The sequence below is a fragment of the Orcinus orca genome, chromosome 16, assembly GCF_937001465.1.
Source record: "Orcinus orca chromosome 16, mOrcOrc1.1, whole genome shotgun sequence".
Taxonomy (NCBI): domain Eukaryota; kingdom Metazoa; phylum Chordata; class Mammalia; order Artiodactyla; family Delphinidae; genus Orcinus; species Orcinus orca.
This window is the reverse complement of record NC_064574.1, coordinates 68,837,080-68,852,921: the sequence shown is the minus strand read 5'-3', so window position 1 is coordinate 68,852,921 and position 15,842 is coordinate 68,837,080. Positions and strand designations below refer to the sequence as shown.

The window sequence follows — 15,842 nt, the reverse complement described above, 5'->3', positions numbered from 1 at the left end:
CGTGTGGGAGTTAGATGAGAGACTTTAAATCTGTAAGGGGAAAAAAATCTCTAAGGCTACAAATTTTCAATTCCTATAAACCAGTTAAGGCAATTAGATTTTAAGGGAGGAGAATGAATGCTTTGTGTTTCAAACACCAAAAGGAACAAAGCTAGTCACAACCTCCAAACACCATGGTGGGTCCAGGGACTCAGAAGTGAAGCAATGGTTTTGGGTCCCAAGAGAGGCGAATGCCTGAACCCACTTTGAGGTGGTAGGACTCTGGAGGAAAATGGCAGTGTGGGGATAGAGGGGATGGGGGCAAGACCCGAAAGGCCCGGCCTTAAGAGTTGCTTGGATACATGAGCATGGAGCCGGTGGAGCACACAGGTGTGCTTGGTGTGGAAGTTGTGGAATTGTCAGTAAACAACCCCTCTTTCTAGAAACCACCCTGGCCGAGACAAGTGTGACTGACTCAGCTATAAAATGGCAGCTGCAGCGGGCATGAAGTAAAAAGTTAGAGCAGGAAGACCATGGGCAGATGAATGGATAAGGGAGATGTGGTATATTACACAATGGAGTATTACTCAGCCATAAAAATGAATAAACTAATGCCGTTTGCAGCACATGGATGGACCTAGAGATTATCATACTGAGTGAAGTAAGTTAGACAAAGACAAATATATCACTTATATGTGGAATCTTAAAAAATGATACAAATGAACTTATTTACAAAACAAGAAATAGACTCACAGACACAGAAAACAAATTTATGGTTACCAAAGGGGAAAGGGTGTGGGGAGGGATAAATTAGGAGGTTGGGATTAACAGACGTACACTATTATGGATAAAATAGATAAACAACAAGGACCTACTGTATAGCTAAGAGAACTGTATTCAATCTTTTACTAACCTAAAATGGGGCTTCCCTGGTGGCGCAGTGGTTGAGAATCTGCCTGCTAATGCAGGGGACACGGGTTCAAGCCCTGGTCTGGGAGGATCCCACGTGCCACGGAGCAACTAGGCCCGTGAGCCACAACTACTGAGCCTGCGCGTCTGGAGCCTGTGCTCCACAACAAGAGAGGCCGCGATAGTGAGAGGCCCGCGCACCGTGATGAAGAGCGGCCCCCGCTTGCCACAACTAGAGAAAGCCCTCACACAGAAACAAAGACCCAACACAGCAAAAATAAATAATAACCTAAAATGGAAAAGAATCTGAAAAAGTATATATATATATAAAACTGAATCACTTTGCTGTACACCTGAAACTAACACAGCATTGTAAATCAACTATACTTCAATAAAAAATTTTTTAATATTAAAAGTAAAATAAAGCGATTTCCCTGGTGGTCCAGTGGTTAAGATTCCATGCTCCCAGTGCAGGGGGCCTGGGTTCGATCCCTGGTCAGGGAACTAGATCCCCATGCTGCAAGACCTGGCACAGCCAAATAAATATTTAAAAAATAAAATTAAACGTTAGGACATGAAGGTAGAAGATTGGCATACTTCCCCTTTGGATTGCTTAAACTCTCAGTTCTTGGACAGTCTGGTGAGGGAAGATGCGAGAACATAACACTAGGCTTCTCTACAACACAGAATATGAGGACTCAAGCCGATTCTCACAAAAGGAAATGAATCAGTACTTGTGCTCCAAGGGTATAAAGCAGCACATGCCTGCTGCAGTAGAAAAAGACACTAGAGAGTGTGTCCAAAATCCTGGATTCTAACTGAGCTCTGCCATTAGATCACTGTGTGATTATAGTCAAATTATTTAGCTCGCCTCTCTGGGTTTTGGGATTGGACAGCATGAGTGCTTCCCAACATCTTCCCCTCAAGAGGCCCAAAGATCCTTATGTGAAGATAGTTGATTGAGAAAATACATGCGTGCAAAGTCCGTTTAGAATCTTCTTGCCAGAGCTCCGCTCCCTTGCCATGATTCTGATACCTGCACATTTCAAAACCTTTGATTAGAGGGACTTCCCTGGCAGTCCAGTGGTTAACACTCCACTGCAGGGGGCACGGGTTTGAACCAAGATCTTGCGTGCCACACAGTGTGGGGAAAAAATTTTTTTTGATTAGACAATAATAAATATAAGAGCTATCACACTGTCCACTTACTAGGTATGAGGCATTGTGCTAATGCTTTACAAACACTTATCCTCACAAACACTCTGAGGCAGGTTTCCCATTTTAAGGAAACTGAGGCTGAGAGAAGTTAAATAACTTCTTCAAACTTATACAGCAAAAAGGCCAATGTTCTGAGATTTAAACTTGGATCTTTCTCAGAATCCAAACTCGTAGCAACTGCTTTTTACTACTGCCATAGAGTTTCCAGCTCTAACATCCTGAAATTCTGTGACCTCGTTGTTCCTGAGAAGACAGGAGGTGGGGTGGAGGTAAACTTAGGTGATCTGGGTCAATCTTGGATTCTACTCTGTAGGGTCGGAATGAATCTGAGAGTCATCAGGATCCGCCTATGCCATTCTTTCAGTCAACAAGTACTCAGTCCCTTCTGTACAGCAGTGAGCCCAGTAATGTGGAATCACAAAGAGGAATTAACATTGATCTTCCTCTTGAGAGCTTGTGGTCTAGAAATGGATATGAAGAGCGGGACTTGAAATCCAATTGCAAGTTAGGAGTGAGAAGAGTTATCATACACGTGCTTCTGTCCCCCTCTTCATGGGGGACTAAGGGGCAAGTAGTCAGGCGACATACTGTCCCTTATTCAGCAATAGTAACCTGTGATGACAAAGATCATGAACCCTGCAGTCAAACGTACCTTATATTTTGGCTCCACCAATGTACTAACTATGTGACTCTGGGTAATGTCATCTCTTGGGATCTCCATCTGCTCCTCTGGAAAATGGGAAGAGTAAGAGTGGCTACCTGTATTCATTTCCTGAGGCTGTCCCTAGAAATGACCACAACCTCGGTGACTTAAAAAAACAGGTATTTATTCTCTCACCATTCTGGGTGCCAAAAGTCTGAGATCAGGGCGTCAGCAGTCCACACTCCCTCCAAAGGCTGCAGGGAGAACCCCTGCTTGCTTCTTCTAGCTCTTGGTGACTCTTGGTGCTATCATGTGATACCATAACTCTGCCTTGGTCCTTCCATAGGGCCACTTTCTCTGCGTCCTTTTCTGTCTCTCGTAAGGACACTTTCATTGGATTTAGGGCCCACTCTAATCCAGTATGGTTCGTCTTGACCCTTACCTTACTTGGGTCTGCAAAGCCCTTGTTTCCAAACAAGGTCACATTCTGAGGTTCCAAGTGGACATGAATTTAAGTGGGGACACTATTCAACCCACTACACTACCTCATGGGATTGTCGTGTGAGGACTAAATGAAATATGCATGGAAAGCATTCTGCACAGTGCCCAGCACATAATAAACAATAAATGTTAGCTGTACACGTGTATGCATGGGTGTGTATGGGTGTGTGTGTATATACACGTATATATATATATATATATATATATATATATAAAAAAATAACTATTTTGTTATTTACTAGATTACCAAAGGTTGATTTCATTATTTATTTCACCAAAGGATGTAGTAACTTTTAATGTTTTTCACTCTTTGTGAGTTTTCTAATGTGTTGTTTCTGATTTCAAACTTTTACTGAACATTTACTGTATGCTAGGTGCCGTGTTAAGTCCTTCCCATTGCATTAACTCATTGGACCCACACAATATGCCTGTTGCTGAGGAAACTGAAGCTCAGAGAGCTTAAATAAATTGCCCAGGCAGGGTCACACAGCTAGTAAGTGTGGTGAAGCTGGGATCTGAACCCAGGTTCAGCTGACTCCAGAGTCCTACTTCTTAGCTGAAGTAGGTCCATCAGCGCGTACGCTGGGTCTTGAATTTGCCTTCATTGAGTTCTTTGCCTTCCCTCTCTTCACTTGGGTTCTTTGAGCACATCATTTACCATCCTTTCCTATCAGCCTATTCATCTGATCTACTGGATAAATTACAAGTTCTTACTAGATGTTCTTCCAGCAAAGACTCATCCTTTCCTGACTAACCCTAACGGCTCTTCCTATTATTGCACAGTTCCCCTGTTAACAATTCTGTTTGTTCTTAACCCCATGAGTTAATGTTCGCTATTTGTCTTTTTTTTTTTTTTTTGCGTTACACGGGCCTCTCACTGTTGTGGCCTCTCCCGTTGCGGAGCACAGGCTCCGGACGCGCAGGCTCAGCGGCCATGGCTCACGGGCCCAGCCGCGGATCTTCCCGGACCGGGGCACGAACCTTTGTCCCCTGCATCGGCAGGCGGACTCTCAACCACTGCACCACCAGGGAAGCCCCCGCTATTTGTCTTTAGGTGCAGCTATATGTCTTAAGATTACATGAACATTGTAAGAGCCCAGACTCTGGAGCCAGACCACTGGGATTTGAATCTCAGCTCTGCCACTTCCTGAGTGACCTTGAGTAAGTAATTTGACTTCTCTGTGCCTCACTTTCCTCATATGTAACATGAAAAAAAAATAATAATAACAATAATACGTACCTGTACAGTTGTGAAAATGAAATAAATTACCACGTTTCGAACACAAAGCAGATCCTGGCATGTAGAAAGTGCTCAATTAGTGTCAGTAGCTATTTTTACAATTACCCTCACATCATTGAACACAGGTTGTCTGAGTAGCTCTTCTCTTTACGTTTGTTGTTATTGAAATTTATTATTCTCTTTTTCTCCAAAATGTCTTGGATATTTGGGTAGTGTCCATTTTCTCAACAGGCAATCTCTCATTGTATTGGTAATATTCTCCAGTGAGCATTTTCTTCCTTTTTACTCAGGTGAGTATTTTGCTTGTCTGGTAGAAGTGGGTGATGTTTTTGTTCGTTGTTGAGAATTATTTTTCCCTAGCACCCCTTTGCGGTGTTAGAATGATCACCTTCCATAAATTACCCATAGATTCTTGTAGAGAAGATACACACTCTACTTTTAAGGTGTGAACTTCAGAACGTGTCTTTTTATTCTTTTTTTATCCTTAGTTATTCACTATACTCGTATCTTCCATCTAAATGCCTCTGTCTCTCCAGACCTGTATTATGCCACATTATATATTTCCTTGGGAAATCCTTGCAGCTCTGGCCCACCCCCATACCCACGCACATCCCCAGCTGGAGTGCCATGAGTGGGTCAGTCCATGTCCTGGATAGCTTTGGGCACTAAACCATGCCCTGGAGTCTGCATTGGGCTCTTCAGCAGGGTCTTGAGGTCTGTGATCTGGAACTGATTCTGACCAGAGTCCAAACTGGACTCCAGAACGGACTCTGAGCTCCAGACAGAGCTCCCTTGGCCCTGGCTGAGAGGCAGATGGGCTTTGGGTTGGTCTGCACTCTGAGTACCTGCCTTGGCCCTGGTCTCTAAGCTGGGCTCGAGCTAATTAGACTCTGGACAGCTAAAGCTCAACCCAGACTTTTGCTTCCCCCCCAGTGGTGTCCATTTCTGAAAGGAAAGGCCAGCCAGTGGGCACACGGAAGGAAACATTGGACTATTTATTGCAAAGCTAGATTGACAGCACAGGCCGCAAGGAAACAGACCAAAGAAGGCCCTTCTATAACAGAGGAATCGGGGAACAAGAGAAGGAGAAAGGGGATGAGGGAAGTGAGCAGAGACACATAAACGGCCACCTCTTCCACCCATTCTTCTGCTCCTGGGACCTTCCCTGTCAAGAAAAGCTCTTCTGTTGTGCTTGTTTCTATCTGTCTCTGGGCATTGCTGGCAACACATTCCCCAGGCTGAGGTCTCTGATGAGCACAAAGGAATTCGAAAGAACCTGCACATCTGAAAAGCCAGACCCAAGTCAGGGGAAGCGTTATCAGTCACTTCTCAGAGCTCTGCCCCGGCAGGAAATGCACACCTCTCTGGTCTGCAGTCCAGGACAGGTCCACTGAGGGCCCCTAGGGCGGCAGGAATTCCACCATCTCAGCTTCACCGCCCCTTAAGTATTAGGCGGGTTTTCCCATCTCCAATGAAGAACCTACAAAAAAGGTGGTCCAGTGAGGTCTCTGCATCTCCGGGAGAGACCCAACCCTCCATCGAATGCCTCCAGGCCCAGAATTCTCCAGACAGATGCCTTCCTGAGCCTCTCCAGCCTCAAGAGCCAGATCTCCCTGGGGAGAGGGAGAAACTCTTTCCTGTTGGGTCTCTAACCCTTTTCCTGAAGATCCCCATCTCTACCATTCTGAAAGCATCAGAGAATTACTTGTGATGCTTTTCACTAATCTGTAGGCTAAGCCAGGACTGCAGACAGGCAGTGATGCAAGCAGTCTAGACCAGCTCAGCCCAGTGCCTGTCCTCGTCCAGACAGCGGGCACTGTACCTACTTGTATCCCTGCACAACCTGGAGTAGAAAGGAAGGACACTCTGGATCCTTGAGGTTCACAAGAAGAGAGCTGGAGGAGAAGCAGTCAAGCGGATATTATCCTTCTGATAACACTATCAACCTTCTTACCCATTGCCCAGCTCCAGGGAGCACTGCTCACATTGTGTCTTATGTGATTGGCATCTCATGACATGCATGCTCTTGGGGACACCACTAACATGGTGTTCTATGTGGACAGGGTCCCTTGAGTTGTACAACACCCCTGTGGGGAGCTATTTCTCCCCTACTTTCAGTCCATACAGTTGTTCAGATGAGGCTGACCTCACCCCAACTCCAGGATAAGATTCATGCTCCAGACATAGCCAATAAGAGTGCCTGGCCCCATGGCTACAGAGATCGATTCAGAGGTAGACATGGCCCAAGTTGGACCAGTCCAACTCAGAGAACAGCAGAGCCAGGACCTTTGTAAGAGCTGTTGTTCTGTTTCCTCTGTTTCCAGCTATTAACCTGCTAGGATGTAAGTCTGGAGTGCCTGGTGGGCATCTTTGCCTCTACTGGAGAGCCTATCCAAGCATGAAATCTACCCAGAGGACAGTAGAGCCTAAAAAGACCAAGCCCTGAAGACACTGTCTGAGCTCCCACCAAAGCCAGGGCCACTTGTGAACTTTTCAATTATGTGAGCCAATGAGTTCCCCTTTATGATGAAAGCTTTGTTCAGATGGATTTCTGTCACTTGCCACCAAAGGTCCCAGAGCCATAATCTTTGCCTCTGAAGAAGGCTTCCTCTTCTCTTCTCCAAACCCAAGCGAGACCCTAGCCCTCTAGACCTGGATGTTCTAGGAACTGTCACCATGGCCACCAGATGGGCCATGACCCTGTGTCACATTCCTACCTGATGAGCACTCCTACAAGCAGGCTGGCCAGGAGCGGGCCCAGCCAGTAGATCCAGTGGAAGTCCCAATGGTTGGCCACCACAGCCGGTCCAAAGGCACGGGCAGGATTCATGCAGGCTCCAGACACAGCTCCCCTACAAACACCCAGCCACAATGGTCGGCAGAATCTCAGCCAAGGAGCCCCGACTCACCCAAGTTCATTTCCCCAAGTAGGCCTGAGTCGCATGCTACCCAGAAACCCCCTCTAAGCTACCATACCATGGCGATCTGGGAGGTTCCAAAGTGAAAGGCTTGACCCCCTCCCCAGAGTCCTCCCTACAGTCTGCCACTCCCCACACACCCTTCTAGAAGAATGGGCAGCAAGTAGTGCCTGTTCAGTGACGGCAGGAAGGAAGATGGATCCTCCTCCAGAGGTGGTAAGGCAAAGTAAGCAGTTTTCAGCTACATGAACTTTGGGGTCAAGCAGACCTGGATTCAAAACCCAGCCCAGCTACTTCTAGCTATGACCTTTGTTTAACCTCTCTGTGTTTCAGCTGAGATGAAAGTACATATCTCATAGAGCCCATGTTTCTCCTATAATTCATGTGCAAGTGCTAACTCTAATCTAGCTGACCTGGTTGAGGCCTTTGTTGCACCACAAGCTAGGGACCCAGCATCTCCCAAAGAGGGACTGTTCCCCAAGAGCACCTCTCTAGTCCCAGTGTCTGTACCCTTGCCCCATTCGCTCAAGCTGGGGTCCTCACTCAGGCCTCACCCCTCACAGACCCCACTCTGTGGCCAGCAGTCAAAGCCAACTGGATGAGTCAGTAGGCTTATAAGTGAACCAAAAGCCACTAGGAGGCATCAAAGCACTGCCACAGCACTGCACATGCATTTCCCCAGACTCCACCTCCCAAAGGATGACTTAGGGCTGGAGGCAGAGCAGAGAAAGGCTACACTTGGTCCTGTGTCCAAGAAGAAAGGAAGGAGTTGGCCTGTAGGAAGGAGCTCCCTCATCCCCTATATTTAGCAGGGGCCCTTGTCCCAGATCTCTCATTTAATTTGCCACTTCCCAATGACCTTAAATAAGTCACTTGTGTCCTCTCTGAGCCCCAGTTTCCTCATATATAAAAGGGAAGAAATAATCCTTTGTCTCCTTAATCCCTTCCCAAGCCTACTGAGAGGCCCTAGATAAATGAGACAACGGGTGTGGAAGCTCTTTGTAAGTCTGAGGCTAAAACCTGGCTGCCTGCTGGCAGGATAAACACAGTCCACAGACATGGTTTATTGATACTACAAAAAGTAGAGCATTCACATAAAAATCCAGTCTTCTGACTTCCCTAGAATGAAATTAGAAGGGTCACCCCAAGCCCATATTCCCACACAGCGATAACTTATCAGAGGTGTGTGGTGGTGGCCTCCTTAGATGCCACAGTCCCCGCCATTCCCTGTTGTCTGCCTCCTGCCAGCCCACTTCCCCCGTGTACATTACCTGTGTGGCTCCTATTGGAAACCCTCAGGTAAGCTCAGCAGACCTGCCCTCCTCCAGGGGTGAGCCTCGGCCCAGGGCTGAGCACTGTGGTCCCATAGCCAAGGGGCACTCACCCTGCTAGGATGTCCACGGTGACAGAGAAGCCGATGGAGAATGGGGCCAGAGGACCCTGCGCCTTCTCGTTTATGGTGCCCATGCATACAGCCAGTGCCAGCAGTGTCGTCAGGATGATCTCTGCCACCACTGCCCCCGTCACCTGCCTGGGCTCCTGGACTGTCACGAAGGCTGCCCCAGACGCGTTCCAGAACCTCTCCTCAGAACTCACCGCCTGCAGAGAGCAGTGCTCAGCCTCATGTTGCGGGTGGAGAGACAGCTGGGAGCTGACGGGAGGGGCCCCATCCTTTTGAGCCAGGGAAGGGTCCTGTCCAATGTGCAGTCAGACATATCTGGACCCACATCCCAGCTCCACCAGTTCCTACTGTGCGGCTTTGCCTGAGCTATTGGACTTCCCTAAGCCTCATTTTGCTCTTCTGTAAATGGGGATAACCCAGCGGTGGCTCCAGGTATTGTAGGCCTGAAGGGTATGTAACTTATATGACCCTCTTTGAGAAAGAATACTAAAATACCTTATTTTTACAAACTTTGCAAACACATATACCCAGGTAAACACATTACCAGCCCCCTAAAAGGCCCCTTCAAAGGGATGAGAAGAGCCCTGAAGCTTAAGCACCATTGGCTTCCCAGGAAATCGGCCTTGGGGTCATCACGACACCTGGGAAGGGAAGACTGCAGTGCAGACAAGCTTCTGGACCCGGGACTCAAATCCAGGCTCAGCTGCTCCCCAGTTCATTTGAACTTGGGCAAATTATTGCCTTCTCTGTGCCTCTGCTTCCGCCTCTGTAAAGTAGGCGTGGTCATGGTAATAGCCCTGGGCCCAGGTGGGGAGTGATCTTTAAGGACTGATGCAGGCTTCCAGTCAAGTTGGAGATTAAATGAGAGGAGTCTACCAAGTGCTCGGGGAGGCGGGACGGCACCTAGTGAATGACCACTTCTGCCCCACACTGGTCTCCATCATGTTGGACAAGTTTACAAGTGACCAGGCCTGAGGGAGAGTCCCAGCACTGCTTTCCATTGGGAATCAGAGCAGCAAGGTCCCCATTCTAAACAGACAGGGGAGCAGGGTCTCAAATGGGGGCACAGGGAGACCAGGGCAGGGACGACAGCAAGATGGAATTCGAGACCAAAGTCTGCAATGGGCAGCGCTTAGAGACACAGACCAAACTCCAGGCAAGCTAACAGGGTGCCCCCTTCACCCCTTCCCACCTCTCCACTCCCTCCAATCCCACCCCCAACACAAGCCAAGCAAGGCTTCCAAGTTGAAGGGTCCCTGGTTGAGACTTCAGAACAGCAGAAAGGAAAGAAGGAAACAAGGAAGTCAGGCAGGCAAAGAGGGAGGAGGGAAGTCCTTCCATGGAGTTACGTGTAGAGCTATAGAAATTCTGTGGCTTGAGAGGAAGAGCTAGCCTTCCTACCGGAATGGGAGGATTCCAGTAATTTGAGCATTAACTCCCATTTAAGGTAGAGTAACTCAGTTTAAAGGCAGGCAAACTGGAGAACACACAGAGAAGTTAGTTCAGGAGTTTCTCAAGGAGAATAACCCTGTATATCCTGTACCCTCAGACAGTGCTTAGTGAGATGTTTGTAGCATGAATGAAGTGAATGAATGAATGAATGAAAAAAAATAGAATTGTCTAAATCCAGAAATGGACTCAGGAGCAGAAACCTTGAGTCCTGAATTCTGCTTCCTGGTCTGTCTAGGGAGGGCTGTGTCCAGACACAGACAGAACAGGGTGGGTTTGGAGGAAACCAAAGGCCCTTTGAGTGTCCCCTCCAAGGTAGAAAGGTCCACCCAATCCCATGGGAGGCAACAGGAAAAGAATTGGACAGGACTTCCCTGGTGGGGCAGTGGTTAAGAATCCGCCTGCCAATGCAGGGGACACGGGTTCGAGCCCTGCTCCGGGAAGATCCCACATGCCGCGGAGCAACTAAGCCCATGCGCCACAACTACTGAGCCTGAGCTCTAGAGCCCGCGTGCCACAACTACTGAGCCCACGCGCCTAGAGCCCGTGCTCCACAACAAGAGAAGCCACTGCAATGAGAAGCCCGCGCACCACAAGGAAGAGTAGCCCCTGCTCACCCCGCAACTAGAGAAAGCCCATGCGCAACAATGAAGACCCAACGCAGCCAATCAATCAATCAATCAATCAATTTTTTTAAAAAGAATTGGACAGTCCCCATTCCCTGCCCCTCACCCACCCCAGCAGCCCCATCAGAGCAAAAGCCCCCAGCGCAGCCCCCTGGGGGATCACCCACCTTGGCCAAGGCAGCCCCAATCAGCCCCCCACACAGCTGGGAGATCCAGTAGGGAAGCAGCATCATCAGGTGGAGGCCTCCGACCAGCATGGCTGCCAGGGACACCGCAGGGTTGAAGTGTCCACCACTGTCACCCACAAAAGCAGAAGGAGTCGTGAGGCCAAGGCCCAGGCACTGGGCCCCAGCAGCCCCACCACCTCCCCAGATGGCCTTGCGGGGCTGGAGTCCGTCAAGGGCAGCCCAGGTAGAAAACAGGCACCAAATTACGCCCACTTTCCCCAAGGTGCCAAGTGGTGGGGGAGAGCCTGGGAGGGGAGGGCAGCACCATTCCTGTCCTACACCCAGACCCCACGGTGGCCCAGACAAGAATACGGTGGGAAACTGTCCCTCAGCTCTTTCCAGACCCCTAAGAGCTGCATCCAGCCCTTCAGACCCGTGGCCACAGGTCAGAATGAGACCCCAGGCTTCAAACTCACAGCCCAAGACAGGTATCCTAGCCTCCCCTTAGAAGAAACCAGGCCCTGAACAACAGCTCCTGACTGGTTGAACTCAACCAATAAAATTTTTTATTGGTGGCACTCAACCAGTAAAATTTCTATTTTTGGTCTGAAAGTGTGACTAGTGTTGCCTGTAAAATTGAGATTAGAGGTTCCTGGAAATGGCACTGGGAATCAGGATCGAGGCTAGAGGTTCATGATTAAGTTGGGATTGGGATCTGGACTTTGGGATGTGAAGGGGATTAGACCAAGTCGAACCTAGGTCAAAGGGGCTGGTTCAAGTTGGCTGGTCCTTCCAGAAGGTATGGGCCAAGAGCCTTCCTTTTCACCAAGATGCTCAACCAGTCCAAGCCCCAGAGCCTACAGGCGCCCCCAGTGCCTGCTACCCCCATTGGCATCCTATCCAGTCCCACTCAGATGAAGGAACTATCCTGAGAGGTTGGCTCACCAATCCCCCTGGTGCCTGGGATGGACACACCCAATAAGAGGGACAGTGACCCCAAGGCCCCCCCATGTCAACCCAGATGTTTAGAGCCCACCAATGGGCCTGCCCACCCAATGGGCACACGGCATTGAGCTGAGACTGGACAAAGGACGCTGGCTCTGGACACAGGGACTTTGTCCAACATGCTGACATTTCAGGACCAGCTGCCCCAACTTGTCAGGTGCAGCTCTGTGCACAGGCCCTTGGGTGAGCTTCCTGCAGGATCAGGAAGCACCAGATGATCTCAGACTTGACCGGCAGGGAGAGGGGCAGCCAGGCTTACTTGGCCTCAATTCAGGTCCATGACCAAACTTAGCCTGGGCTCTGCCAAAGCAGAGAGGGGAAGGTGGAGGTGGGGCGGCCTCCTGCAGGAGGGAGACTTAGAACCTTCTCGGCCATCAGCCTCACCACAGGTCCCGCAGCCCAAACGGGGAGAGACACTGTCACTCAGAGTGTGGTTCTACCAGGAGAAGGCTGGGACACTTCACACTCATTAACAGTAAAACAATCAAGGCACCTTCTTAGTTTACTCATCCATGGTTTGCTCAACAAATACTTATTGAACACCTACTCTGGTGCTAGGTGCTGTGTCGGGCGCTCCAATAACCTCAGAGTCAGTGCCGGGCACACGGTAGGTACCGAATAAATATTTGTTGACAAAAAACAGATGGCTGAATAAAAGGCTGGCGTTTCAGGTAGGCAGTCTCCAGCAGCGCAAAGCGATGTTCTCTCCTGCCAGCTGGCCTGGGTTCAAACCCTAGCTCTGCCACCGAAGAGCTGTATGACCGTGGGCAACTTATATAACCTCTCTGTGCCTCAGTGATCCCTACCTCATAAAGGCTGTTGCAAAGATAATTAATACATGTTCATATAGAGTACTAGCATATAGTTAGTACTCAATAAATATCAGCTATTATTACCATCCCCTTTTATTCCACTGAACATAGAGAGGTTCAGCTAATTGCCCTGGTCACCCAGCTAAGCAGTGACAAAGGTTGCCTTCAATCCCAGACCGTCGTCGAACAGAAGACTCTGTGTTTTTCATCCCACCTGCAGCTTCCCTTAGATATTTAAAGAGAAATGTTAAAGTTCTCTTTCCATTCTGCTTTTCTAGGAAACAGTATTTCAATTTCCTTACTCAGATCAGTTTTCTGTGTGAGATTAAATACAGACCAACCAGGTTCTAGAGGCCCCTGACAGACACTCCATCCAAGACATTTGTCATTGTGGTTGGTTCTCCTGGGAGCCCACGACCTCCCAGTGGAGCTCCTGTCCAGGGGAGGGCTATGCAAGGGGAACTCTTCAGGCCTCCCTGCCCCCACCCCCGGCGGGTTCTTCTGCATAACTCTGCCTTACCCTAGGCTGGAGCAAAACGCCCCGTGCTAAAGGTAACAATAACACAGCAACTAACAGTGACTGAGCGCTTACTATAGACTAAGCTCTTCACATCGTTTCGTTCTCATGCCTCCCCTAGGAGATGCTGGGTTTAGGACAGACAGCTTGTGTTTGCCTCCTGGCTCTACCATGGGACTCTGGACGAGTTACCTGGCCTTTCTCCTTCATGTGTTGGCTTGAGAAATAAGATTTAGAAAATACTCCCACCGTTCGCATTTCATAGGTGGGAAGTTTGGGTTTGGGGAGTGACTTAGTCAAAGCCACAGAGCTCATAGGCTGAAGAGCCAGGATTCAAACCCAAGCAGCCTGACCCCTCACCCAACCCACATTTTACCCATACTGCTTTTGGGATCCTGGGCATGTGCCCAGGGGTCCTGCCCACAGCTCTGCTCCCTGCCTGGCTCCCCAGGTTGGCACCAGGCAGAGTGCTCAGTTCCCACCTGATACTCCCCAGCGTGGCGATGACCAAGCCCAGGGCCAGCCCATGGGCCAGTGCCGGCTGCAGCAGCCCAGTGTCGGTCCCGTTCTCGATGACCGACAGGCAGCCGATGAAGATGAACAGGGCAGAGCCCAGCAGTTCAACCAGGCAGGGCTGCACAAACCGCTCGTACCAGCACCCACGCCACCTGCCTCCCTCGCTGGGCTCCTTCACCTTGACGCCACCAAACTCCAGGTCACACATGGATGCAGCTGCCTGAAGTGGGGGAAATGGAGAGGGACACAGATGGGAGGAGAGCCCAGAAAGAAGCCCCCCAGTGCCCCGATCTTGAATTAATTCTCAGCACCCGCTTGGATGGCCAGGCTGCAGAGGAAGAGGCCAGCAGTGTACTCACCTCTGCAGACATCAGGGCGGAGGTGACTCAGGACGGGACTCTGGCCTGCGCTGGCTGGAAAACCCGCACCTGCTCTCCAGGACAGGACACTCTTATCTCCAGGACCGGGGCTGCCAGCCCACTACAGGCTCTGCCCATTTTAAAGGGCTACAGAGGCTCCCAAGGGTGTCAAGAAAGCAATAAAGCCCAGCAGGAGGCGGCCCTGAGGCCCAGGAGAGGAAACACTGCTTTTAACCTTAACCAGGCAGGGCAGGGGGTGACCAAGGATTGCTGAACTTTCTGCCAGCAAAGGCAAAAGGCGTCGGCTTCGCTGCGTCACCTGGGGAGGGCTCCAGGTCTGCCCCAGCAGGAGATGGAGGGCCCTGATCCCCAGCCCCCTTGGTCACCACCGGGGCCCAGAGGAGACCCACGTGTGTGAGTGAACACAAGGAGGGCCCCGCCAGATCAGGACCACACATGGGAAGTAATGGTAAACTCATCTTCAGTGATTTTTCCATGGACTTCTAAGGACACCTCCTTGTGTCTGAGGCCCCGGCACCTCCACAGACTCACGCTGATAGGCTGATCCAGAACTGAGGGTGTAGACGAATGACCATCTCTGGAGATTGCAGAGGCAACGGTAAAGCCTGTGGACTTTGGAAACAGGCTGCCTGGATTTCAATCCCAGCTCCTCCGTGAACCAGCTGAGTAATCTTGAGCAGTTGCTTACCCTCTCTGCACCTTATTTTTTCTCCCGTGCAGCATGGATGATAGTGGTGGTACCAATGACATCGGGTTGTGTGGCTTAAATAAGTTAAGATCATAAAGTGTTTATGACAGAGTCAGACACATGATAAGCACAATACCAGTGCCTGCTGATTTAGAATATGTATTTATGTGAACTAATATTTACTGAGCACTTTCTAAGTACTGGTCTAAGTACCTTATATGTATTATCTCATTTAAACTTCACAACAACCCCATGAGGTAGGTACTATTATTACAGCCACTTTACAGATGAGGAAGTGGAAATTCGGGAAGGTTAAGTTTCCCAGGATCACACAGCTTTTGTGATTGTGGGCTAAGTCACAAAAGGACAAATACTGTGTGATTCCACTTATGTGAGGTACCTAGAGTAGTCACATGCATAGAGACAGAAAGTAGCATGGTGGCTGCCTTGATCTGGGAGGAGGGGAGAATGAGGAGTTATTGTGTGATGGGTACCCAGTTTCAGTTGGGGAAGACGAAAAAGTTCTGGAGGTGTTGCACAACAACATGAATGTACTTAATATCACTGAACTATACACTTAAATGGTTAAAATGGTAAATTTTGTGTTACACATATTTTGAATTGAAAGAAAAAAAAAACCTGTGGGTAAAGCCACTACACTCACAACTGAAAGAAAAAAACTTGTGGGTTAAGCCTTTCTAAGATGATGGATGGATGGATGGATGGATGGATGGATGGATGGATGGATGGATGGATGATGGAAGAAGAGATGGATGGAAGGATCAGCAGATGGCTGGATGGATGGAAAGAAAGAAGGAAAGAAGGGAGGAAGGGAAGGAAAGAGAGATGGGTTTCCTTACTCATACATTCAA

General features: G+C 49.2%; 1 protein-coding gene across 1 annotated transcript; it reads right to left on the bottom strand.

The window, feature by feature from the left end:
• Nucleotides 1-6,082: 6,082 nt before the first annotated feature.
• On the bottom strand, nucleotides 6,083-14,886 carry AQP8 (aquaporin 8). Its single transcript, XM_004268595.3, has 5 exons — nucleotides 14,262-14,886; nucleotides 13,869-14,122; nucleotides 11,053-11,179; nucleotides 8,793-9,007; nucleotides 6,083-7,342 (listed from the first exon to the last, which is right to left on the bottom strand). Exons 1-5 carry the CDS (start codon nucleotides 14,271-14,273, stop codon nucleotides 7,204-7,206), a joined length of 747 nt encoding a protein of 248 aa, XP_004268643.2. The 5' UTR covers nucleotides 14,274-14,886; the 3' UTR covers nucleotides 6,083-7,203.
• Between the last annotated feature and the right edge of the window lie 956 nt (nucleotides 14,887-15,842).